This window comes from Numenius arquata, chromosome 12 (genome assembly GCF_964106895.1).
Source record: "Numenius arquata chromosome 12, bNumArq3.hap1.1, whole genome shotgun sequence".
Lineage (NCBI taxonomy): Eukaryota > Metazoa > Chordata > Aves > Charadriiformes > Scolopacidae > Numenius > Numenius arquata.
The window spans coordinates 1,118,394-1,145,516 of record NC_133587.1 but is presented as its reverse complement, the minus strand read 5'-3'; the positions used below and the strand labels follow the sequence as shown (position 1 = coordinate 1,145,516).

The following is a 27,123-nucleotide window of genomic DNA, read 5'->3' as shown; positions in this document are numbered from 1 at the left end:
AAGTCAATGTCGGTGAATTTCGTTTTGGTCGAGTGACGATTGTTCCTTTCTTACGCAGCTGAGTGGATGATTTGCAAAAATGGCAGCCAGGAATGAGATGCAGGTATGTGCTTATAGACCAGAATAGGTCTATTGTTTTAATTACTAGCTTAAAGCGCTCTTTCTGGTATTTAATTACAAATGAAATTGGTGGTGTGGCAAAGAATGTGATAGGAAAAATTTTCCTTTGAGATAGGTTAGCGCTAAGTAATTTGTAATACGAGGAAAGAAAAAACATTCCATTAAGGAAAACTGGCAAATAATTGAAAACTCAGTTAATAAGTATTTGCATGATTAATGTATTAGATATGGTGTTCTGTACTTCAGGTTTTACATTTAGTGATTTTATGATTCAGAATATTTGTTTAGAATGCATAAAACCTATGTTAAATCATGTTAAATAAGTAATGGTGTTAAGCATACAGTAATACAGTTGTTCTGATTTCTTTTGTTGTTGATAGTTTGAAAAGTTAATTGATGAAGCTACAAGAAAAAAAGATTTCCAATTATTAGAACAATTTCTGGCAACAGAAGACTGTGAAAATGTCTCTCACAAATGCAGCAAACAGTTTGTCAACAAATTAGACAAGCTTCTGTGTCGGGTAATGTAATTGTTACATCAGAATCACCTATACTGTCATTGTAATCGTCTGAAAAAGGTTTTGGTTTTTTTTTTTTGTTTGTTTGTTTTTTCATTTGGCTTGGTTTATACCAGCAGTTGATTTGGAAACTGAAATAAAATTTAAGAATGAAATCTCTACTTCAAGCTGCAATGAAGTTGGCTTTTGAGAAAAAAATGGCATCTGGTTAATTAAATACAGGTTCTTCTAAAACTGTACTCTAAAGCTTCTGTTAAAATTTCAATTTCAGGAACTTGACAAACAGGAAGTCAAAAACATTTCTACTTTGCTAAATTCTATTCAGAAATGTGGGAAAAAAGTCAGCATAGCAGGAGAAGATGGGTTCCCAGCAATGATAAAATACGGTCTCATTGGGAGGATAAGTATAACCATAAAGCATATGTGAACTTCTAAAAAATAAATAAATAAAGCATGCCTAAGTAATGCTTAGTATTTGATTGTTTCTGAATTAAGAATTTCTTACAACTTTTAACATTTAACTCTGAACATTATTCAGAGTTAAATGTTTTTTGACAAGTGGCTACTTTTAAAGTGATGCTGCTCTAGCACAGTGAAGGTTTTGCAAATTATGTGATCTATAGTTAATTTAGATATGCTTACAGCAATTATGACAAGATGATATCTTTTTATATGAGCTCGCTGTACTGCTGTTGAATCACGAATTGGAATTTCCTGGTGCAATTCAGTGATTGTTTTTTGTTAATACTCGTGACAGCAGTATTGTACCTGTTCTTTCAGCAGATTATAGTGCTATTCTGATGATGTTATTTCAACCTACATGCTAAATGTGTTAATTACTTGTAACTCAACATAATAAATATACTGAAAAATGGACACTGCTTCCTTCTTGCTTTCACCAGCGATTTCACTGGAGAAAATTACCGGCAATGTCAGATGAGTGTTACTCAATTGCCTTCTCAACTGCTAAAAAAAAATAAATAAATAAAAAAATAAATTAGTGGTGATAATTTCATGCTTATATTCATGCCTACAAACACGCTTCGTTCAGCCTCTATCCATTTTCAGCTCTTTGGTCTGTGATGGCAGTTGTAGTTGATCTCTAGGTCTTGTGTTATAAGTAATTTCTGTAGCTGACTTTCTATTAGTTTGAAATCACCTGTGTGTGTTTAGCGTGAGTGAAAAATTTCGGTCTGGGGCTAAAGTACCCTCAGCAGACTGGTAATGTTGTTACTGTTGTTTTAATCTTTGTATAGTTTGTGTAATATTATCTAAGTATAATAAAAACTATTGTCCTTTTTCATGCTATTAAAATAGTTTTATTTTTCCTTTACATGGTTAATTGGTTTGAAAAGGTAAAAGGAATTTTGATCCTCAGAGGACATGAAAAGAATGAAATGCTTACAAGTCTGGCTGAAGATTTCTTCATCATGCTGCTGGTAAAAATAAATTGATAATGAAATACAATCTGTGTATTTGTCAAAATAATTATTACTACTTTAGCAAGAAAAATACTTTCAAATGTGTTTCTATTTAATGTCCTTCTAAAGTTAATGTTACAATAATTTCTGAAATCGATTATAAGTCTTTTTGGATGGTTTGCCTGTATTTGTACTCATTTTCTGTTCATGATTAGCATCATGAAATACGTTGTTAGGTTTTTTTAAATTTTAAATGTTCAATGAACAAAAAAAAAATTAATCTAGGTAATTACATAAATTACCTAGAAAGGATCACAAATTTATAAGATCTGTGAGTTTTCTTTTGTCCATAAACATTTTTGTCTTTGGGGAAATAATTTCCATAAATTTAACTGAAGTATAATTTTGGGAAACCACACTTGGTACTAGAAGTCTCTTATGTCCTTCAATAAAGATGAAATAATGAAAAAATCTTAAATGCTTTTGGATTACTTGCTTTAGGTACTTGTTACCTGATTTTTATGCTGTAATATTTACAGTGTTACAATGTGGTTTGTTTTTTGTTGTAGGCTGTATGTGATAGCAGACCTGAAGGTGAGCTTAAAAAAAGCGTACACTAGATATGGTAAAGTGTTCTGAAAGAGACATTTTAACGTTACCAACACTAAAATAACTCTTACTGTTTGTGGAGCTGTCTGGAGGGAAGGTAATTCTGAGAAGAGCGTGTACAATCAGGATGTTGCAAAGTTTTGTGATGTGATGTAAATACGGCACTGGATCTAAGTGCTTCAGCCGATCAGCTGTGACAGAAAAGGGCTCACCCTCCAGAGGGCTGTTCTGTGCACAAAGGACGGCATTTCTCATTCATGGGAGAAAAGCTTGAATGTCAGCTAGAACTTTGATTGTTTAATTTGAAGTTTCTCTATTGACAATTTCCTCGTAACTTGCTGATGTCGGTAATAAAGAAGCAGGACAGTCTAGTCTCCTGAGACATGGCGACTGAACTGAGTTCTTCCTAAGGGCAGCATTGTCTCTAAGCTGCTGTCACAGCTCAGCCTAGCACAGTGGTCCTTCTTTATTGACTGTGTTGTCATGAATATCATGCTGCTCTTACCTTTCAGTAGGCAGAAAGTCACTGCAGGCCATTATGCTGTCACAATCAAAATGAAAGATTAATTTTCTTGTCCCTGGGAAGATAAATTCCAGGGTCTGAATTATATCTTGGAGAGCTAAGTTATAGAATTGATGTGATTATATTTTTAAAATAATGATCTCGCGCGCAGGGGACTTATGCACTGATGCACAGGAATAGAAACATCATAAAGAGCCATATTTACTATAAATTGAGGTAACTATTCTGTCTTACATTGAACCGTGAAGCTTAAGGTGTTTATTTTTAAATATCAATAATGCTATATGGAAAGGAAGAGAGATTATATTTTATTTTTACATGAAAATGAATCTTTTTCTGAATGCTGGTAAGTACCCTAATACATTCTTTAACTTTTTATTTTATTTTTTTCTGTTCATTAGATAAAATGCAAATACTAGAAAACTTTGTTCTGAGAACTTGCACCCTCATCGCTGATGTAAGAATTAATATTTATGTTCAGCAGGAGGTAAACATTCTTTCTAAGCAACAGTTTTCTGGTTAGTGTTTTAACAGACTTTGTGAAGATAGTGATTTAACTGTACAGATGCTACAAAAAAAGAGAATAGTATCAAAAGGATGATTTAATGCTTCTATGGGAATGTTTGTTGTCGTTTATATTGTTTGTTGTCATTTATATGTTGGGGGCTGGTGGGTTTTTTTTTTTTTTTCAGATTACTGACCTATAATTTCTGGTTTGGACAGTAAATTACAAAACAGTGGTATTAGGATTCTGGGGAGAAACTTCCTACAGTTTAATACAGCTATTATGCTCTATTACAACTGCTATAAGTAGGATTAAGGTTCTTGGATGTAAATTCTTTAGATACTTGTAGGAATTTTTTATACCTTCTAGTATACTGAAATTTCTCATATCTATTTTAGTAGCCTCAGGTTGTCGGGTTTTTTTTCCTCTCTAAAGAAAGGGAAAGTTACAAAAAAGTGTGCTGTAAAGACTAGGTCCCCAAAGGAAAGGCTTTTTAATGCAAATTTAAGGTAGACTTTAGCTCAGCAATTGACTGCAGACAGAACTCTAGCTTTGAAAGTATTTTCTCTATATTTAAACCTGCAAATAAGAAACATAATCCTTTTTACAGGATGTTCATATCAAAGCTAATGTAATTCATTGAAATAGAGGTAGCTATATTAAGATGAATAAAGTTGAAGATCGGATAGAACTCATTGTCTTTTCTTGTTTTGCAATTATTTAAGCATGTAACTTTTTTCAGTGGTATGAAGTGTATTGCAAGGGCCTAAAATAAGAATAACTTTGAATTTAACAACTTATTTCATATTTCATCTTACTCCCTTTTTTCCGCTTTTCTTAGGTAGTAAGAAAACTTAATTTAATGCTTGACAACACGCCTCGAGATGTCAGGAAAAAAATATTTTCTACAAAGGAAATGTTGCTTGTCATGTAAATAATCTTCAGTATAATTTTATATCAGGACATCATTTGCATTACTGGAAAGGCAATTTTTACTAAGGCTGTTTATAATGTATGCAGATTGGTCCGTCTTTAGCTCACTTTTGCATCTGCTGTTATGTTGCCCGGGGTAGTGGCCGTGGGCAGGGGCTCTCAGGGGTTATTCTCCATTACAAGCCTGACTATGCCTCTTCCCCGATCCGAGTTAGGCTTCTCATCCCAGTTGTCTTGAGATAATTAAACTCATATTTATAAGAAAGTGTGTTAAGCATAGTGAATCAGTCACTGGAAGGACAAGGTATTCATGTTGGAAATTTTTTTATGGTATTTCAAAAAACAAATAGAATAAAAATTATATTATGAGGTGATTCACTTCCCCAGATGTACTTTCAGATGTATATCCTTAGTGTAACAGACTTACCCCTTTGAATCTGATAGTTAGTGGAATCATGGTTTTGTCTCAAAAATATCAAGCTTGTTGCTAACTAAACTTTTCTTCTGTGCTTTGTGTTGCTGCCATCTTTTGCTGAAACATTACTTTGTTTGGCAGGAGTGACATGGGGAGGAGAATTTTGGATGCTGGAGGTGAGCATGGGACTTATTAAATGATTTAGTATTGAGCTTCTTAAAAATGACATGCATACCAATTAAAAATCCAGAGAGGGCATTTAGAAGCTGCAGAATGTTGCAGTTACAGTCCTCTGACAAAGACAAACACAGCATGAAACCAATCCACGAGATGGAATATTTCAGATGTATGCAGTGTATGCCTAAGCCTTTGAAGTTACCGGTCCTTTTCTGCTCTAGAATATAAGTTTTAAAATAACAAAAGCTCATAAGGAAGTCAATCTTTGAGGAGAGTGAACTGCTATCTGTGTTTAGTAACTTCTCCCAGGGAGCACTTTGGTATCCAACAATTTCCCAGTTGAGAGAGGTGACAGTTGCTGCTATGGCCTGGTGTTGCTCTGACCTTCCTTGAAAGTTTGGTTGAAATTTCATTGTGAAACATGAGTTGTTTCATTATCCTTATTCCCTTAGTTCTTTATCTATATATCCTTTGGGGGTTACATATTTGGATATGATGTGTTACGTAATGTGAAACACTCAACACTGCTTATACCAGTTTGCTACGTAATAATAATGTTTTCACATCAGTAGTATCTTTAGAACTACTATCCCTGTGCAATGTATTGTGCTGTAGACTATGACCTGCAAGTGGCCATTACAGAAGCTTTATGCAGAATGATCTCAGAGAAACAAAGAAGAGAGCTGGCGTGCCAGTGGTTTTCCATGGAGTTTGTGTCCAATGCATTTAAGGGAATTAAAGATTCTGAGTTTGAGACAGTAAGTCATATGAAAAATGTTTCCGGGGAGGTAAACTTCTGGTTTACAATTCTTTAAGAAATTTCTGTGTTTTAATAGGATTGCAGAAAATTTCTTAACCAGGTGAATGGTATGCTTGGAGACAAAAGAAGGTAAAACCAAATTTCTTAAAGCTAGTATTATTTTCTTTTGGGGATTTTATGGCTGTTCATTGGGAGTAACCTTTCTACACTTCCTTTAAGTGCTTATAAAGAACTAGTTTTTGTATTCTCTTTAGGTGTGTTGCAAAATCCTGAGATGCTCATTAATTCAATAAACATCATCTAACAATAGCTAGTGATCTGTTGGTATATATTCCTTTACTGATTTAGGAAATTTACATTGAGATAATGATCAGTGAGAATAGCTGCTAGAGAAATAGACACGAAAGGCAGAAGAAAATAGGAGCTTTTTTCTTATCTATATGATGACATGCTCTGCATGTTACTTCTATATGTCATGACAGCAAAGGGATTGTCTGGTATGTCTGTTATCGGGTGTGTATGCAGTTTGAACACCATGCTTAACATACCAGCAGAGAAGTTAGAGGTGTGAATGTAGTGACAAGTGGTCTGAGACCACTCCTCTAATTGGGAGGATATATAAAATTCCATGTTACCTCCTTTGGGGAAGAAGTGCAGTCTTGATTGATGTGATCTCTTGCTCTTTAAAGCACACAAGTTTTGGGCTGAAAACACAACCCAGTTGCTGTGTTCAGATATGCAAAATTTATTTACAGCATTTTAGGATACTTGACGAAATATCCTTTTCTTACAGGGTTTTTACATACCCGTGTTTATCAGCAGCTCTTGATAAATATGAGGTGAGTTATCATATATCCACAGATTTTCATTTGTGCAGCTGAAGAATTTCTTTGATGTCTAGTTAAGACAAAATACAGACCAAGTAAGAAAACTATTTTTTTTTCAGGGGTATACAGATGCACATGTATTTAAAGTTTGTCAGACTAACACAAAGCCTGTTAGCTGCTATAAATCATTGCTTTTGGCTCTTACTCTTTTATCTTTTTTTTTTTTTTTTTTTTTAGCTACAGATACCATTGGATGAAAATCTTGAAGAATTTTGGATTGATTTCAATGTTGGTAGCAGAAGTATATCTTTCTATGTGGCAGCAGATGATACAGTAAGCTAATCTTTGTCTGTCATACTAGGTTGTTCTGAGGCAGTAGGTTCATGTGCCTTTGAGTATATGCAATCTGTTTCCCCACATGAACACGTGTAAGTTATGTGTGCATCTAGGGTGCGGGGGGAGAACAAAGTGGTCTGGATTTGGTGTACATACTTAAACAATTTCAAAGTAATGACTTTCTAATAATGTTTGCAAAGTTTAACATATGCATGCGTGGACAAGAAGCCAATTACAAGATTGCAATTATAATTTTTGTAGCCAAAACTCAACTGTTCAGATTAATATCTCTACCAAAGCTCTTCCGAAAAAGTGCTGGCTGTTATAAATGAAGCGTGTGTTCATTGTCACTGCTTGTAACAGAGGATTTAAAAAGTTGAAAATTTGTTCTCACTGGATAACTTTCTGATCACTGCACTTCATTAAATTGTAATATAATGCTTTTCTATCTTTAAAAATATGTATTTTTCGTATAAGGATCATCAGTGGGAAACAGTCATTATACCAGAAGAAGAGGTAGATCTGTACAGCCTTGAAGGTATTGGCACTCAAAAAGCTGACCTTTTGTTACACGCTAACTTGGATTTTCAAATTGATTAATCCTTAAGTACTGACTCAGTTCTCAGCAAAGCAAAAATCCCACTTAAAATATTACACGTACTGTTTCTATGGGATAAAATTGCACTGCGGTTACATTTGCATTCTAGGCGTGCAGGTGTGATTTTATTAAAATCGTTTTTTTTTTAAATTTCTAGCATAAGACAGTGACATTTAATAATATTTCTATTAAACGAGTTAGAATAGCTTTGTAAATATCTATAATTTATCTGCAGCTACAGTAAATAACCTTCAAAGAAAATTCTACAGTCTAATATACAGAATAAGTATTTCTAAAAGATGGAATCTTTAATTGTTTTGCTAATAAAATTGATGGGAGGTTAGAGTGAATTAAATAAATGTACATCTTAATGGGTGAACTGAAGAATACAAGTAAGTTTCATGTACTTGCAAACATTATATGAGATGTTGTTAAACAGTAATGAAACTTCTTTTCAAACTTTGTTTTTGTCCAGAAAAAGGTTCAAAGAAATTATTGACAATAGATCTCAAAAGCCGAATTAATGTGGGGAGTCAAGAAGGAGAGAAATTTTTTCTATATTTTGATTCTATCTTGGAAATCAAAGATGTAATCAGAAAGATTTATGGATTAAGTAAATGTAAGGTAAGATTTAAACATCTTTTCAAATAGCTTTTAATTGATTCAAAATATATGTCTCAGTGCCGTATAAATGTGATTATTGGTATCTGTTTATACCAAGAGTTTCTGATTAACATCGCCGTTACAGAACACTTCTCCCATAATATGTTAAGCTTCGGTAAAATTTGAAGTTCATTGCAACAGAAATTAACTGGCTGGAAAGGGATCATCATAGCTTGAAGTCAAGTTTTACATATATAATTTTCCAGAAATGCAAGAACTGGATGCTTACAAATATTTCAGAAATTACTCATTAGCTATCCCATTTTGAAATAAATTTACCACTCTTACGAACTTACTCATTTAGTAAAAAATGTTTAGGAAGCCGTAGCTTACTCCTCACTGCTTGTAACAAACCACTTTGCCCGGAGCTCTGGTTGGCTGAGGAACTCGTGAGGAGTGGAACTGCTGTGAGCTTGTGGAATCTGTTTTCCCCTATAACCCGATTTCAGACACTTACGATCTCTGACTCAAATATTTTCTTGCTGTTTCTTGTTTAAAAAAAGTGAGCAAAGTGTATATTTTACCTCAATGGTTACTCCCTCTGTAGGGCTTCAGTAAGAAGCAGTCTGCATCGGTTGCCAAAACAACTGTGCATGTTGTCTTTGATGAAAGCGGATCACAGGTATTTTGCTTCAGTTTACAGAGATGATTGTTTTCTTGTTTTTTATGTTTAGTTTCATTATTAGCTAATTGATGATCATTCACCATAAAAACAAGGACTTCTAAAAGTGAAGATAACTCTAAAATCAGTTAAGTGATTTCTAGTACGTATGTATTGTATGTTTGGGGAGAGAGTAATATCCAAGTCCTAGAACACTTCAGGCAAGTGTACACAGGGAAAGTTCGGTGTGAACTGTGATCTGGTGACCTGTCCCTGGTAGTGAAAATAACAGGTTGCATGCTTTTCAAGCTAAAGCTCTGAAGTTTATCAAAACTCTACAGCGAGGAATGTGTTACTTAAAGCAACTTCTTTACCCTGTGTGTGTTTGTATAAATATAAAGCATAATAAAATCCAAATATTGTATAAAAATTTTTAAAAATGCAAAATTTAAAAATCAAAAAAATCCAACATAGGTTCTGGTACCAGAAAGTCAGTTGTCACCAGGTTTGGAAGAAAAATCTGAACAAAAGGAGAAACTCAGTAAGTACAAAAGCCAGCAACTTCCTGGAACTTTGAGGACTCTGAATGACAATAACCATCAACAAAAATGCAGAGGTGGTTCCTCCAAGGTAAGTAGGATTACCAAAACAGAAAAGAGTGCATTAGAAGTCAATTTAAATATTTATCATATTTTATAGTATAAAGCCCCTGTTATTTTACAGTTGGTATATAATTAATACAGGATTTGATTGGTTGTTTTTCTTATGACTTGACACTAAGCTATATAAATCCTGTTTCAAAAAAGTTTCTCATTGTTATAGTTTCCAAATACATAATAATGTGACAGAACCAAAAAGCAGTTGTTAATGTTCTTTAGACCATTATGCTCTGAGAATTCTCTTCAAAGAGGAATGTTTTCAAGACATGCTTAGATCTCTTACCATACGCCCAAATCTAGTATAGCCTTTGGAGACTTAGAAATGATCAGCAATAGTAATAGCTATAATTAGCGACAAGGCCTGTATTGATTTAGAAAACAATAATCATTGATCTCAGTTTAAAAACATTAGTTTTAAGTAGTGCACAATTCAAGTATTTTAGTGAACTCTCCCTAAAAAGGCAACTACGTAAAAATCACATTACACTGATACGTGCAGCAACAGTAGTTGATGTTCCAATAATAGAAAGTGTCTAAAGACTCTTGGAAATAGATTTTTCTGAAATCTTGTGTTGTCATCCTTAAATCTGTGTATTATATCAAGATTTTTCTGTTCCTCAAGATAACTACATCTTGTAAAAGGAAAGTGTCCGAAGCATCCGTGCTTATTCCTGGAACTACAAGATTTTCCACAAAGAGTCCACTGGTATTTGTTAGCACGTGTACGTTTACGAGTGCTTTCAGGGTAAAAAATGTTATCAATTATCTTTGAAATGCAAGCATGAACTGTGATCCTTTGCGGAGCTGGAAATGAAAAATAGACCTTATCAAATCTTCCTACCAGGTGCTTGAAACTCGAAATTTTTAACCTAGGCCAGTGGTCCGTAGACAGGATGCAGGGTAGGAGCTGTACTCCAGACAGCTGAAGGCCACCTCCTGCTCTTAGTGCTGCTGTCAGCCAACTGTGCGTACTGCACAAGCCGAGAAGTCAGCAATCGATGAGAAGACCTAAAACATAGGCGTTTTTTCATCTCTCTCCTCATGTGCTCTTGGTTTAAAGAATTCTCAACAGTTGGTGCTTCTGTAGCAGTTGCAGTGGAACATCAGCTTTCTGCAGTGTGTGCATCTGTCACTTGCATTTACCCGTACCTAGAAACTGCCCGTGTTTCTTCAAGGGGCAGTTGATTCTATGGCTGGTGAGTGAGGTGGGATCCACTGCAGGTTTGACTCACAGGTCCAGCCCTGGTGATATGTGCATCAAAAGTGCTTCTTATATAGAGAAAAGGATAAGGAGATTTTACCACAAATAGGAGTCATCACTTTCCTACTAATAGTCTTACTGTAACAGTTATTTAATACTTCCTATGAGGGAGAGATTTGTAAGACAAAGACCAGTAGAGGCTGGAGATACGTGGGTGTATGTAACTAAGGGTACTGATGCACTTAAGGCAGTTAAGGCAAGATTGTTAGTCATGCTGTTCTGCCAGTAGTTGTATCACATATAAATTAAGAGTAACAGAGGCTAGAAAAGAAAGCATTTTCAGATTAAGATGGAACAAGACAGAGAACTTCTGTAACTTTTTTTTATTTGGAACTTAACCACACAGTCTATTCCAGCAAAATTATATCACGGTAAAATCTTTAAATAGGGGACCAACTATTTTCTGCCAGAGCCAGGCTGTAATTTTTGCACTGCTTGCCTCCAGGCATCCACAGTCTATGGGCTCATTAACCTCCACGGAACTTAATTGAAATCAATAGAACTATAAAAGGTACATGATGAGTTTATATAAATACTAGTCAACTTTTTTGAAGTTTAAGGAATAGATGTGATAATGGGCAAAACTCTTCATATTGATGTCACGGCACAGTAATCCTAATAGAAGAAATGGTAAAATTTTAACATCTCTGGTTTGTTTTCAGCCACTCCTTCTAAAGGGCGATTTAAATTACCTTTGGAAATGATGAGCTCTGCTGAAAGGTCTAACAGTAATGCAGTGAGTGAGAGCAGAACAAAGAATTCCTGTCAAGAACCTGCTGGAGTATGCATGTCATCTGTATCTAAGTCTTTTACTTACAATAACATTAATTTCTATTCTAATTTGTTCCTAATTAATATTTTTAAAGAGCTAAGTGTTTTGCGGTCAGCAACTTGTAGAAAGTAGTGTGTTTTACTCTATTGCATAAATCCAGTCCTCTGGATTTCAGGTTTAATATGTCGAAAGTCAGACTGAACTCTTACCAAATTAGCCAAAATTTGCATTCCCTCATCAGTTCTGACCCCAGAGTTAGCTTGCTTTTACTAGAACCACAGTTCTTCCCTTGTGAATAATAGGAGAAGGGTGTATGCAGAGAATCTCAGATTATTATGCAGCGTTGAAATACTCTTAAAAACATGTGATACATTCAGCTATAGCTGTGAAATGTTAATGTCTTCAGGTTATAGCGTTTATAGCATTGGGTTTAGTGCATTTTTGATTAGGCATTCACTAAAATCAAACAAAACTATAGGTGTCACTGAACTGCAGTTTGAGTAGATGTATTTTTGCTTCTGTTCCAGTTGAACAAAGACTTCAAAATAACATTTTTGTTTTATTTCTGGGTCAGGATCAGGTCAAATCCTGGACTATGGGATTCTGAAGCATTTTTTGATACAGCCATACTTTAGAAAAAGGCTTTAACATAGAATGTGTAGTTTAGAATATTTCAAGTGTTACTTTCTAGAAGAATTACTTCTTTGGCTTTTATGGATTGTAATTGTCAGTGTTATTCATTGTGCTTTCTAGAGTGACCAAAGGTGTGCACTAGGCAGTGAATTGTGTGAAACGGAGCAGAAGATCAGGAAGTCAAGTATCAGAAATGAGGCAAAACTACCTGAAAAGGTCTGGAATCAGCACTTCTATGAAATGAAAAAATAATTTCATATTTTATCTGGGAAAATACAAGTTGACACGGTTATCCTGTTTATAGTCCTATGTTAATGTTTTCTTTTGGGTGTTACCCCCTGTAGCAAATGTGTGCTGAAGAAGTTTTAGAAATGATACAAGAAGCAGAAATCAAGGCCACACAAAAGCATACTTTGGGCAAGTAATTTTACAAGTGTTGATGGTCCTTACTTTTAAAATTATTTTAATTTTGTCCACTTCTTTTGTAATAATAATTGATACCAAATTAATGTCTCATTTAGATGATGCATTAGATATTGTTCCTGGTTCTCAGCCGGTAGAGAGAAGCACCAAACCTCTGTAAGTATTGGCAGAAAAATAACAAATCACGGTTGTTGTCACTCATTTTGAAGAGAGTATTTTCAAGTATTGCCAGAATTGAAATTTTGTTGCATAATTTCAGAAAAATCACAGAATTTAATTGTCTTTTCTTCCCTGAGAATTGTATTAAGAACTGTTGGCTGTGTAGGTCAGGTCACTTTTATTATGTTGATTTGGACTTTTTTTTTTAATTCTGAAATTCATGGCACCAAACCAGCACTCACGTATTTGCTAAGACTACTTTGTGAACAATACCATTCTGTTGTCTAAAAAAAAGAATTTAAATTGATGAATCTGTTTATGAAAATAGTAATCACTTACAAGATCAGAGTAGGAGTTTAAGTAAACTTTAGAAGTCATAAGGAGAGTAATTCTTTCAGATGATACCAGAAGGTAAAATACAAATGACATACGGGCTTATGTCACTGAACTTTGCCATAAAAAGTAGTAGATTTGACACACCACAGTTATCTAGGTTCAAGGTTTAGTGATGGCCATGGGATATTGTTGCTTTTTTGAAGCTGACTTAAAAAATATGTTGTTTCTGAAGGTTTGCCATTTTACACTGTGATGGTTAATTGAACGATGGTAGCAGGCATAGGTACCACTGTGAAATGTATTGTATCTGCAAGGTATCACTATTTTCCTAATTTGTGATGCATGTTTATTATAATGAAGACACTTTCTGCAATTCACTGACAATAAGATGGTGTTGTCTTTGTTAGGTTGTCTGGTCTTTTGGAGACTTCTTTTGATAAAACCAAAACGTGGAAAAAAAGAGCATGCTCTGTTCCTGAGCACAATATAACAACTGGTGACAAGGAAAAGCTAAATCCACCATTGGCACATACATCCCATCCAGGTTATGTTCACACTTTAACTGTTGTGCTAAAAATGTTTCAGATGAATTTTTAACGTGCAGCTGTACTTTTGGTTTTTTTCCTGTATTCGTTGTTAGTGGAAGAGCTGTGAAACAAAAAGCTTTTTATTTTTTGAAAGATCTCTCCAGATAAGCAAAGAAACTAAAGAGAAGAAAGCCAAGAAAATTAAATTGATGCCATGAGAGAAGAAAATTGCAAAATACTTAGTGGACACTCAGGATGTTAGTCATTAGGAACAGAACTGTTAAGTACAGAAGATAAAAATACTTAAACTACTACTGAAACATCATTTGAAACATTTCTTTCAGGGAGAGTGTCCGAAACAGCTTTGCATTCTGATCCTACAAAAGAGGAACCTGATGTTCTCTTTAGGAAAGAGACTGCAAATCCAAAACAATCAAAGACGGTGAGTTTCTTACCTTCATTTCTTTGACTTGCAGTTTAGACAACTGACAAATTTGCAGTGTTTCAGAATTTGTATTTGACTTTCATTTAGTCACAAACGTATTTTTAATTGACTTTCCACTGATACTGAGTGAATTAGGTAATATCAGCTTCACTGTTTGCTTTCTGTCACCTGTTTAAGATTATTTTTAAAAAGAAATTCAGAGTAAACTAATCTTTAAAAAAAAAATTTCTTAAATAAGCACTTACTTGTACTTCTCATGCACTTCTTCATTCACTTTCGAATGTTATAGTATGTAAAACCATAGCGTTTAAAAGAAAATGCCTGCTAAAATGATGTTTTGTTGCTCCCTGTTTGGGCAATGAAAAGGGAAAAAGATTTCTAAAGGAAAGTGATCTAGCACATCTAATGAAGTTTAGATGATTAATAGGAACCTGTAGTTCTGTTTGCAGCTTCAATGGGTTCAAAGTTGAGTCTTAAACTCTGTTTTTATAGAAAACAAAGTCTAAAGAGATGACAGATGCAACTAAATCACTAATCAGTAAAATCGGTGACAGATATAAAGTAAAGACTGATGAGAAGAGCAAAGCAAGATACTCCTTCAGTTTTACCAGGTATGATATGAACTATTTACTTTTGTGCTTAATTCTTTTTGTGCATGTGGCTTTGTCTGTGATCGCCTCCTCTGTCTGCAGGTATTTCACGTCCAGCTTTCATCTGATAAACCCTATTCTACTGAAGTGTAGGAGACTAGTAGTCGAATAGTTCAGCAGTTGCAATAGCTACGAAGGCTGTTAGAAACTCTCTTCAGTGGCCTTTTGCTCCTTTACTCCCTCACAGCACCTTTCCTGGAGAGAAATGAGCTGGGGTAGTTCATGGGCGCTGCACATGTTGGGTGTCTCCATCCTGGCATCGTGGTTTGGGGGCAAACTTGGATTCAGTCATCAATTTTTCTGGTTATCTAAAGTTCCAAGTTCTCTCTTCCTGAAAAACTTGACTGTTAGAGTTTAAATTTAACAAATTCTTAAGTAAGAAAATTCGTCTTACCTTGCTGGAACTGATGCTTGGAGATATGTTTTACATATAATTACAAGCTCCCCATGTTTGATTGTAACTGGGTGACAAAGGACTGGAATAGTTAAGCTGTGTCACCTGTTAAACCTTGTGGAGGGGGACCTGGACGTGCAGAACCTGCAATAGAGTTGTATGTCTGGAATGAATTTTTCTAGAACGCAAAGTGAAAGGGCCTGATCTCTTGATCCCCTTGGGTTTGCATTTAAATGCCAGAATAAACTTGTGTTTGATAAGGCTTTTATTTATATAAGCAGTGTTTTAATGCATATTTTCTAATTAGCATTTAACAAAAAGTATCCTTATTTTTTAGGCCACATTTAAATAAATCCTGTGTCTCTAAGGTAACATATTACTGCTTTTTTGGATATTTTTTTCATTTCATATGTATGTGCATATATGGTGGTAGCTAGTAGATGTAAAGCTAAAGTTCACAAACTGCTGAATGTTAAGTATCTGTAGACATTAATGTTAATTACACATTGACTGTATATACTTAAAATACTTTTGTATTTACTTATGTGGAATAATATTTTTACAGGTAACTGTCAGCCAGTGAAACCCAAATTAATTTCTGTTTACAAATTATATAGTTGACTCTGCTCCTTTTTAACATGGCAATGCTAAATATTTAGAATAAAAATATGATAGTAAATGAGATTATACAATCCTTAAATGGGATATAGCTAAGACACAGAAATTAGTCTTAACGCTTGGGGGGAAAAATTGCGAGGTTTTGTTGATATCCTTAAAGGATAAATTCTAAAAGATTTAGTTTCTTGTCCCCTTTTGCCCTATTGTGCTGGTCCCAGTCAGTGGCAGTCGGAGCAGCTGCTGGGCTTTTTCTTATGTGCCTGGTGGAGAACTTGCTTTTTGAGATGTCAGGGTGCATCCTCCAAATTTGAGATAGGAGTTAACTTTTTGTTTCTGTATAGGAAGAAGTTCAGCACAGAAACCTGAAAACCACTACTTTGCATAATGGAACTGCTGGTCATATTATGTAAGTAGTTAAAGCATTTTCAAACAGAATTTCCAATTACCCATACCTACCTTTGTAAAATGCTCATTAATTCAGTCACAAAATTGATCTGTGTGTCTGTTTGACAGGGATGATGTCTACAACTTTAACATCAGTGGGTTTGATGAGCCTACAATAAAGCTTGGAGTAAGAATATAACTGAAACTGATATGTTATGAATAGAATATAAAGGAGCTCGGTCAAATTGTGTCTGCTGAAAGTATAGTTAACATCTAAAATTTCAAATTATGTCACTAGTGTAAGCGGGGAAAAACGTTTGCCATGTAAATACCTCCATCCCTTTCAAATGTATAATGATATTTGCTGTCCTAAGGTTCTGGCGACTTAAAGATATTCTGATGTTTTCCTGAATTAAGAATAGAAGAGGTTTTTATGAGTATCATTATCTTTTGATTTATTCTATTATCCTGAAAGCACTATTGCTTTCCTTCCAATCCCCATTGTAAAGACATCTTTGCCCAGATGTTTGAGTAAAAGAGAAATCTAGGTAAGGTAGAAGCAAAAGACACCAAAAGATAGTTAAAACCAACCGGAACTGACTGAAGCTTTCAATATCTCAAACATAAATAAGTTTCCATCCACTTTGCTTCTCTGCCTTCACCAATTCAGCAGCCTCCCCTTAGCCATAAGCAGCAAAACTATCAGTTCTGTTGTTAAATAGTTTTTAAGATAGAAATTAATCATCAAAATTTAATTGCTGAGTATAAAAACTGAGCAAGAAAGTCCCTAGCTGTTACTGTCTGATGGCCGTTTAATTTTGTTTAAATTGTATAACAAATCAAAACTTTCATTTGTTTTTAATTTACATTTTTAGGTCCCAGAATTGCTTGTTACTGAACCGAGTGTGCGTACAGATCCAGACACAGAAGGGTAGGGATGTTATATTGTGTCCTAGTCTGTGGTAATCGCCAAGAACAGCACCGGCTGCATTCTCCAGCGTTCCATGATGAAAATCCAGGGAATATATGCGTGACAGTAATAGCTTGATTGTGTTGTTTCGTCCAGCAGTAGACACAGATACTGTGGCCTCCTAGGCTGTTTTAGATTTTCCTTTGGGAAGCTGATAAAAAGGAAAGAGTGTGTTTCACAAAGAAGACAGCTTTGATTCTCTTCATGGAATACTGCGGGGATATAAACTTCTGAACAGAGTGGGGTGGTGTTTTGTTAATGACGAGCCTGCAAAGGGACGTGCTGGTACTGTGTGTTCTTACTGGTCATTAGCAAATAAGCACATCCTTTAGGCTTTAAGGTAAACAGATGTTTTCACATCCATTTAGGAAATAAAAGTAGGTACATCTGTTTGAATCCTTGATCCACATATTCCATGAATAGAAGAAAGATTCAGAAGAAGTATTTTTAAATGTATAATTTAAAGAGATTTTTTCTTTTTCTAATTAAGGAATGCAGGTGACAGGAAAACTAGCACTGAAGTTAAAGGAAGGAAAAAAGTAAGGCTTAGATTTTTGTGGATCAGCATACCTTGTCTTCCTGCCTCTAAATACCGATTCTGTAAGTGAAAGGTATATTAAAAGTAGATCAATAAATTTAGGAACTTTTTTGGTTTTTGTAGACTAGAAACAATCAAAACAAGAAGCATCTCTTTAGTGACACAGACACAGAATACAGAGCTGATGACAGCAAGACAGACATCAGTTGGCTACAAGAATCAAATAGAAAATCTAAAGCCCAGTTAATTGACTACAGTAGAAGTAAAAACTTAGGGAAACCAATAAGCCCAGACAAAGGTAAGAAACTTTGTTTCACATTTCTTAAGAACCCTACGATAAATTTGTCTAGAGATACTCAGTGCACAGTGTGTGATGTGCTGTGCTGCAGATACAATATGGGTTTGTTGTCTTAATTCCAAGCATAAGAATTCATTTCCAAAAAGTGTGTTTTAACATGGAAAGTTGTTGGAGGATAAGACAGGCAGAGGTTGTTGTCAACCAAAAAACCTTTGGCTTATTAAAATAATGTGCTGAAAGCAGTTTAATGAATCAGTAGGTTTGCAGGCATATAGTAATTCTATGATTTTACAGCTAGAACTCTAAATCATAGAATCACAGAATCACATGGGGTTGGAAGGGACCTCTGGAGATCATCTAGTCCAACCCCCTGCCAGAGCAGGTCCACCTAGAGCAGGTTGCACAGGAACTTGTCAAACATTTGACTATTTTGCTGATTTTTTCTAACTTTATGTATTGTAACAGCAGATAAATTCTCTGAACCTGCTTGCCACGTGGAGAAACCCAAAGGCAAAAATGCAAATAAGAAAAAGGTAAATGTAAATTTGCAAGTAGACTTGTAATACATATTAAAAATGTCTTAACTTACTCCAGAAATAATTTTAAAATAATTTTTCATAAATATGTGGCATTTCTCCATGCTTATTTCAAGATCACTTGTTAAATTCAGTTTGTTCTTTTCAGGTACTGTATTCTTTTTATGCAGCATTTAGCTAGTATTTCAGGCATAATACTAGCTATGAGTAAGAAATATCATTATACATTGATGCTTCTCTAAGTTTTATTACTTAAAATTATTGATTATGTCTATTTACTGCTTAATAGCCTTCTACTCCATTGAATATGCCATTAGCTTTTCAGCAAGGGTTTTCATATGTCTAATGCGCTTAACTGACTTGTAATACCTTTGTGATTTTAATTTCTTTAATGAATGTATGTAACATAGTGAAACTGCAGAAACAAATGTTACAGATATTAATAAGGAATAATAATTGCAAAATACTGTATTAAAGTTAGAAGTATAACAAATTATAAGTGATTATGTGCATGTTAGTGGAAGGTACTTGTAGATGTTCATAAGTCATAGTTTAAAAAGAAAAACACCAAAAAAACCCCAAAACCTTCTTTCTGTTCCCTCCAGACTCCTCTTTGGTCTGTCAGACTGTACAATAATTATTCCAATTTAATGTTCATAGCTTAAAGCTACATACACACACTCAATGTAGATCATACATGTGACAATGTGATCACCACGTGTGGGCATTGATGGTGATGTCTAGTCCACGTATATCAAAACTGAAGAGGACTTCAGTTGCTCAATGTTGAACCTGTCTCGTTACTAAGAAGTGTCCTTTTGCGGTAGCGAAATTGCCCGGCTCTACCCAAGCAGGTTCCAAGTACCTGCTGGGAGGCGGTGGGTGCCATTGCTGCGGAGAGCATCTGACGCCCAGGGGAGTCACTTGCAGATGTGACCCTGGCTGTGAGGAGGCCTAGGAAGTGTCCGTTCTGCATAGAGCACTTCTCAGAGAGTGGGAGGCAGGAATTTGAACCTCTCCTAGTCTGAGGCTTTGCACTGACACTTCTCGTCTCACTCTGTGAGTGAGACCAGGCTTTGCTCCGAGTGCTGTGTCGAGCGTGGCAGTGGTTGGGATGCAGAAGGGGTCAGAGAGAAAGAAGGGCTGATTCTCCTCGAGCGGTTACAGCAATCGGTTCAGAGGTGACAATCGAGGACTCTGGTTCCTGCTCACTGTGCAGGCTTTTGCAATTGTCCTATTTCAAACCAGTTACTGTCTAATTTAAATGTGCACATATTTCAGAGAACAAGCTCTGGAAACCCACTTCAGCTTTGCTGTAGTTCAAAAATGGCATTTATTTTGCCTCTTCCCTTTTTTGATCTCACATTCTGGACTGCTCTGTGCCCTACGGTGAAAATTACCTTCCCAAAATACTTAGTGGACTCTCTAAGCTTTGGTAAAGTTAAACTCTTTTAGTTGTTTTTAAATAATGGATTTCAAGTAATTAAACCAAGTTACGTGCCATTTATTCTTATATATTTATTTATTGATCATTCTGATATAAACTGAAGATGTTTTTATTCTTTCAAAGAGAAATGAATATAAGAAACAGAAGTCAAGAGCTGATGAAACAATAGAACAAACTACCAGACAAAAACGACCTCGAAGAGCAGCGTTAGCAAAAAATTACAAAGAGCTTTCCAGTTCTGAGTCAGAGGGTGAAAGGAAATCTTCAGCATGCACCTCTAAGGAGGAGAAATCAAAAACACAGGTATAAATTGCACTTTATTCTTAAAAATGCACTTCTGCCATGTTTTTCAAAATAAACTCTGGTCTACTCTGCGCATCGTACTCCTGATTTTTAAGTGCCCAATATGAGCAAGTGGAAATGAATTTTCTTTATTATTTCTAGTAGTGCCCCTTTTTTAATAGCGAGTATTTAGCTGCCAAGAAAATCAGTCCTAAATAACGTTCTCAGTTATAATAGTATTTCAGTTTCTGTTTATGGAATTTACTCTGCTGCAAAGAACCACTGTGTCCTTTACTTTGAAAACCTACTGATATTTTGAAAAAGTCTATTACATGGGAGGTTTTAGTGAGCCAAGTTTGTTCTTGTAGGTAATGTGCTTTTGCTAACGCTGTGCCTGTCCTGTGCACAACAGAAAATGCCGGATGGGTGGAGGGTATGGCAATACCTTTGCTGAGTATCCAAGTAGGACTTTTAGTAAATTAAGCAATAATGTTGGGTATCAAAACATTTTCATTCTTTTAGCATAACATTTCAGTGTATATGGGTAGGTCTGTAAACTTCATTGATTAAATCCCAAAGCATTGGTAATTGCTTCCAATAATGAAGAAACTCATAAGAATAGAAATTTGGGTGCTGAATTAAACAAATTGAGTGCATATTGGTATTAGAACACCTGATAGCCTTATGAATTGAAGTACTTCTAATGATGTTCCTTTTTGGACCTTCTGTTTGTTCAATGGTATGCATAGATAATATGCCCTTTACCTGTATATATACACTTCTGTATGTTTCCAAATAATGTTTATATAAACTTTGTATTTCAATAGAAACATATGAATGGGGAACACAAGGATGATAATCAGCAAAAGGAATTCCAGAGTGTTCTGTCTATGGAGCCAAAGAGAGTAACTAACTCTGTACATAAAGCACTTACTAAACCAAAGAATTCTGCAGAAGAAAGGGAAATTGAAATGCCTTCGTCTGAGAGTCCTGCATCTCTTGAGACAATGAGATGTATGTATTTTGACTTGTAATTTATAGCAATTCTGCATCAAAAGTTGGAAGGTAAATGAGGATTATTAAAGTAGTAAAATTTTAGATTTATTTCATGCTTTTAAAATAAGTGATAGCCCCTAATTCAGTGTGTACCACATAATTTAAGGGAGCATGTTTAAGGTTGGTGCAGTTATTTGATACCAGGATAATATAGATGTGCAATACATAAGTGTTAGAATGAATCTGGTAACCGCTAAAATAGTGCGGAGAGTGCAAAAAGTGCAAGTGTGACCAGCCCACGCTTAAATTCCCCACATCTGAGACTTGCACATACCTAGAATTGGAGCAGTTACCAGTGTGGGGCTTTTCACTTACCTCTGCTGCTGACGCTTAAGTAACTGTTTTCTAGGTGCTGAGAGGGTATCAGAAGGAGATGTTCCTCCAGAGCTTACTTTTAGTGAGAGGTCACCTGGTCTCCAGGAGTCAACACCAGAAAAAACGGAAATGTTAAACTTTGAGAAGGGCATCTCTCCCAATAACTTCTGTCCGCAAAAAAATAATATTCAAAGTGTACGTCTAAATCAGTCCCCTGAGGTGACTGTTAAAAAGTTAACATTTGGAAATAAAAGTTTCTCACCAGTTTTAACTGACGCATCTTTGGTAAGAATATTACTCTACAGTTTCTTTAACTGCAGTTGTTCCCTTCAACTGCCAACTGTTCAGTGCTTTTATACGTCTCCTTTCAATAATGATAGCTTTTTTTATTAATGTGTAGCTCAGCTTAACGACATATAAAACTGTCAGTGGAAAACATGCAAAGGGATCTGTATCTGAAACACGCGATAACAATGAAGATTCAAGTTTCAGACACTGCTTTTCAGACATACTCTCTGGTAAAGGCAAACAGCAAGATATCACTCAACCTGCTACCAGAAGTAAAGAGGAGGTACGTTTCTAAAGCCTGTGCTCTTCCGAAGAGCACTGCAGCTTTTCCTGTTTCATCTGCTTTACAGATGGTGAGGTTTAAGGGAAATGCATCTTTCTTAATGTTAAATACTATATATAATGTTTACTTGTGACCTGCTTGGAAGATCCTGCTAGTAATTTTTAAATATTTGAGATAAATTAGGGAATTCTTTATCATATGTATACAAGGAGAGACTTGTATCCCCACAAGGTCAGTTATAATTAAAATCTTTAAAAATAACAGGGATTAAATATTTTTTTCTTTATTTTCTATGAAAAATAAACAGTTTTTCACAAAGTAAAGAGTAGTGACATCTGCCTGGAAAAATTACTGAGGTGAAAAAGTGCTCTCATAGTTTTAGCATTAATATACTAAATATAACAGCTATTGTGGCATTGGCAAATAACTAAAAACTGCCGTATGCCTTCAAACTGCTTCTCCTAAGTACTTTTTCTGGTGAAAAAAGCATTAATGACTCCTGTAAGAAATAATTTTGTCCTATTGTAAGAAACAGTTAGACCTTATTGGTCATTTGACTTCTTGCTATCATTAATTACTAATGGGGTGAAGAATTTGTTTGTTCTTTCATCTAATGAGACCTAGTAGTAATTCATGTAGTGGCTTTTTTGGTTTGTTTTTCTTACTGTAGTTGTGTTCATGACCCTAGTTTAACAAAAAGCAACATAAACGTGGATTTCTGATGAAGACTTCTAAAAGTGCTTTAATTTGGAAGCCAATAAATCAGTGACTTTTCTTTTAGGAGTGTGTACCCCCATCCCCGCTGTCTGTTTCCAGTGGAAGTAAAGTGCAGTCCTGGAGTGAAGAACCCTATGGCCCCATAGATGAGTCAGGTACAAACGTTCCATTTAAAGCAAAAAGCTTTTGATGTGTATCCATACAGGTTAAGAAAAATGTTTATTTGGCATAAAAATATGGCCCAAGTTTTTTAATCTTGTTTTCTTTTATATATTTTCAGTACTACTCCATTTTTACTTTTTCTCATTTTCTTTGCTGGTTTAATTACCTCCAGAAAATCCGAAAACTGGGCTCCAAAATGTAGTTCCTGTAAACAGTTAGTTGCACTCTTAAGAAAGAGTTAGAAGCGTTCCCAGTGATGCTGGAAAAAAGTGGGGATAATGTGTTATCAGGAAAAGAGAGTGTGGGGTGAATGTCTGTACTGAGCGAGCCCTGCGTGGTCAGACTTCCATGTTCATTCACATCCTGCTGGTCACTTCCATCAACATCTCCTGTCTGTGGAACATGCCCTCCATAAATGCAATGCTTAGGCATTTTTATATAGTTCTCAAGCTTTACAGCCAAGACACATACTCCTAGAGTTTGGGCCCAAAGTCTCCGTAAACTCTTCTTTATCTTCCCATTACTCCTAAAATTAAGCTTTGTTTTTATGTTTATTAAAGGACCAACTGTACAGACATTTCTCAAACGGCAGTACCACAGTGATACAGAAAGCAATTCTGATGAAGTAGAAACAAGAAAAGAGAAGGAAAAGAAAGGAAAGAGAATAGCAAAGATACAGCCCAGAAAATTATTTAAAACAGATGATGCTGTTATGTACAGAGGTTAGTTATGGACTGAAAGCTGACTGTAGCTGTGCAAAAGTTTAATGTAACAAATTAAAGTTTTAACAAGAAGAGGTAGTATCCATAAAAAAGCATTTTACGTGTTAAAAAAAAGTTAAATATTTAGAGAGACTATCCATTAAAAAGTCAGAAAATTGATATGAAAATAGAAACTGGTCTCAGCCATCTAATTGGTGAACTTAATCTCTATGTAACAAGGCTGTTCTAGGCCCAGTTGTAACTTCAGCTGGGATACTTTTTCATATAGAATTGTGATTTTTATCTTTTTTTTTTACTTCTTGTCAGTGTCTGAAAGCATCTCTACGGTGTCTGTAAATGACCTGGACAGGGAGCTCTGGGAACCTGGCTGTTCAACTATCAGTATCTGTCAGAAGCTCCAGAAAGAATTTACTAAGAAAATAGAGGCAAGACCTTTCCTATATGCTGTTAGTTGTGGGGGGGGGTACATGTGTGTGTGACAGAGAGCTGGGCTGGCACCGCAGCATTTGCTTAAAAGGACATGAAAATAGTTACGTGTGTAGAACTTCAAGAAATTACAGAATTCAAGTTTCCTTTTTATGCTATTTTCAATTCCTTTACCTACCTTACTCTCCAGTGATTTTTTCCCACATCTGTTTTATTTTTTTATCCTGTCTGTTGTTTCCAAACAAGCTCACGTATCTGAAGTGATGACCATACTGCATTTTGATTTTTTTTCAAATTGCCAATCCCATGAATGAAATTTGTTTGTAAAAAGGTAACCATGAGCCTGCATAATGTGTTTGTTCATCTAAGACAGCTGTAAGCACCCGTCATTCATTTCATGGGTACTTTCTCTATTTTGAGGAAATATATTTTTCAAAATATGTACTTCTAATTAAGTTAGGTAGAATTTTATCAAAACCATAAACCTCTGTTTGTTTGCATTTCATTAACTGAAAGATTTTCTTTAAAAGATAGGGAGATAATTAAAAAAAAAAAATGCTTTCTGCTCAGTATGATCTGTGATACTAAGCAATCACAGTACTAAACATACTACAGGTGGGCTTTTTTCCTAAAGTGATAATAATCTGAATTTAATGTTAAACCATCCTCTTAGAGCCGCTCACAGAGAATGGATCATTTTACGAAGCAATCATTAAGAGCTGCCCATGAGCATTTGACAACAATGAGTTACCAGCTTCATGAATGCAGGTCTGTAACCAAAGATTTAATTTAAAACACCTTTAAAATGCAAGGAATACCTTCTAAAAGTACCTCATTTTATTTTGGTAGGGTCAGGCAGCTGGACAAATTTCATTTTGCTCTCCTTGAGGAACTCGAGAATTTTGAAAAAGATTCTCAGTCCCTGAAAAGCATGGAAAAAGAATTCTCGGTTTGTATTTTAATTGCTTGATCATGGAGAAAACCAAATTCTTATGGAACCCATAGATTACTCATATCATCTTTAACTTCAGATCACTAATTCTGTTTTAAAAACCCTTAATTGTTTTGCTTGAAGTAGGGTCATATTTCAAATAATGAATTCGAGGTTTTAGGATGGGCTAATGCTGTGGTCATAGAACGTCCAGCTCACCACTACATGTTTTTCTCCCTGGACTAAACGCTGCTGCTGTTAATGGGCTGGTTACCCCACTTCATGGGCCTTTTTCCAGCTGGCCTGTATCTCAGGAACAGCTTGTAGACTTCTGAACCTGATTTGTTGTGAGTTCTACCAGGAAGCAGTTGACGTTGTGGGTCTGCTACTTGCTGTAACGTAAAAAGCCATATACAAATACTCATGTATACACAAGACTTATATTTGCTGTTTTCTTTTACCCTGAAGGCATGCCTTAAATTATATGGAAAGTCTGATTAAAATGTTCTTTTTCATAATATTGAAACTGTTATGCAGAACAGGTGTTTGGTGAAATTGGTCCCATTAAACTAGAACCCTGAAGTGCCACATCCTGCCAGCTAAGCTTATTATTATTTTCTCCAAGCATCTGTGGTGACTGTAACTCCTACCCAGTGCGTGCTCAGCCTGTGATTGTAGGTTGTTTTATTCATATTAGATATTAGTCCGTTCAGAAAATGTTAGTGCCTACTGAGTATCTATTAATTTTTTTTTTTTTTCCCAGACCTTTTGGAAAAAACATGTACATACTTTTAGTACATACACGAAAAATGAGCAACAGAGGTTAGTAGGCTTCGTTCATCCCCGGCTGGGATTTGGGCTCTGTTCGTTTGAGCTATCAGTTAGGCCAACTACCATTCTCTCTGCAATTTCTCTCATCCATTCAATAGAGATAGTAGATGAGATGAGAAAATGAGATTAAAAGTGTAATTATTCTCCATGTGAATTTCCCCACATACCTGAGGGACTATGCTAGTAGTAACGATGATGGTAATCTTTATCCATCCTTTTAAGTACAAATAAGGGGATGTATTCATAAATATGTCTGGGAAGTTCATAGGTAGCAAGCTGTTTGAACTGCCTTTTATTTCTTCAGAATCCAGATTCTTAAAACTTCATTTGAAAAGAACATCTTCCATACTGTTGACTACGAAGAACATATTTTTACTTCAGAGGTATGATGAACTTTTGCTTCTTTCTTGTTTTAAATAATTCTTCAATTTTACCAACAGATTTAAGTATTGACCTCTTCTGAACAAAGTCTTTCCTCAGCATTGCGCAGTTACGGGCTGTAAGGGGTGTAGTTTTCCTTTTGCCAGCGGGTGACCAGGGGTAAGCAGAGAGATGCATTCCCTGTCTCTTTGTAGATGCATCTGATGAAAGAGGACATAAAGGGACTCCAGGAGAAACTTCTTAAAGAAATGGTAAATGAAGCTACCTTGTCCTCATTTTTATTTACTGTTTAAGTATTGCTCTTTGAACCCTACATTACTAAAAATTGTAATTTCTAGTCCCCTATCAAAGTACAAACGAATCAGAATCCCAATATTACTGACATGTTCTACTTCAGACCTCCTCTGGGTAACAAAAGCAGCGGGTAGATAGGGATACACTGGTTTAGTGCTGTGTCTTAGTATGTTGAATGTTGACGTGGAAAGAATAATATTTGATATGCTAAAGGCAGCATATACTGTGCATCAGAATTACAACACTTATAAACAGTTAAAAAAAGGTTTTTATTTAAAGTATGTGACATGTGCTTTTCGCACAGCAAGAAGAGGAGCTGTGTAACGTTCGCAGAGGGTTGCAGATGTTGTTTCAATTGGAAGACAGAATTCTGAAGTAA

General features: G+C 35.4%; 1 protein-coding gene across 1 annotated transcript; it reads left to right on the top strand.

The window, feature by feature from the left end:
- Positions 1-79: 79 nt before the first annotated feature.
- SYCP2 (synaptonemal complex protein 2) lies at positions 80-27,123 on the top strand. Its single transcript, XM_074157554.1, has 43 exons — positions 80-103; positions 501-641; positions 910-1,038; positions 1,973-2,077; positions 2,629-2,653; positions 3,593-3,678; positions 4,538-4,626; positions 5,186-5,220; positions 5,837-5,979; positions 6,058-6,110; positions 6,775-6,820; positions 7,046-7,141; positions 7,622-7,682; positions 8,218-8,366; positions 8,953-9,027; positions 9,481-9,636; positions 10,288-10,387; positions 11,589-11,707; positions 12,676-12,748; positions 12,853-12,910; positions 13,657-13,793; positions 14,121-14,218; positions 14,714-14,832; positions 15,603-15,633; positions 16,225-16,289; positions 16,397-16,454; positions 17,143-17,198; positions 17,728-17,776; positions 17,899-18,073; positions 18,539-18,606; positions 20,180-20,359; positions 21,166-21,352; positions 21,744-21,994; positions 22,110-22,280; positions 23,062-23,152; positions 23,720-23,881; positions 24,188-24,306; positions 24,981-25,075; positions 25,157-25,256; positions 26,002-26,060; positions 26,374-26,452; positions 26,645-26,701; positions 27,049-27,123. Exons 1-43 carry the CDS (start codon positions 80-82, stop codon positions 27,121-27,123), a joined length of 4,245 nt encoding a protein of 1,414 aa, XP_074013655.1.

Bases quoted from the DNA above. Each gene is read 5' to 3' on its own strand.
- SYCP2 (XM_074157554.1), top strand. From the start codon at position 80: ATGGCAGCCAGGAATGAGATGCAG. The intron at 20,360-21,165 runs GTATAAATTGCA...GTATTTCAATAG, and splicing joins AGGAGAAATCAAAAACACAG to AAACATATGAATGGGGAACA. The intron at 21,353-21,743 runs GTATGTATTTTG...ACTGTTTTCTAG, and splicing joins ATCTCTTGAGACAATGAGAT to GTGCTGAGAGGGTATCAGAA.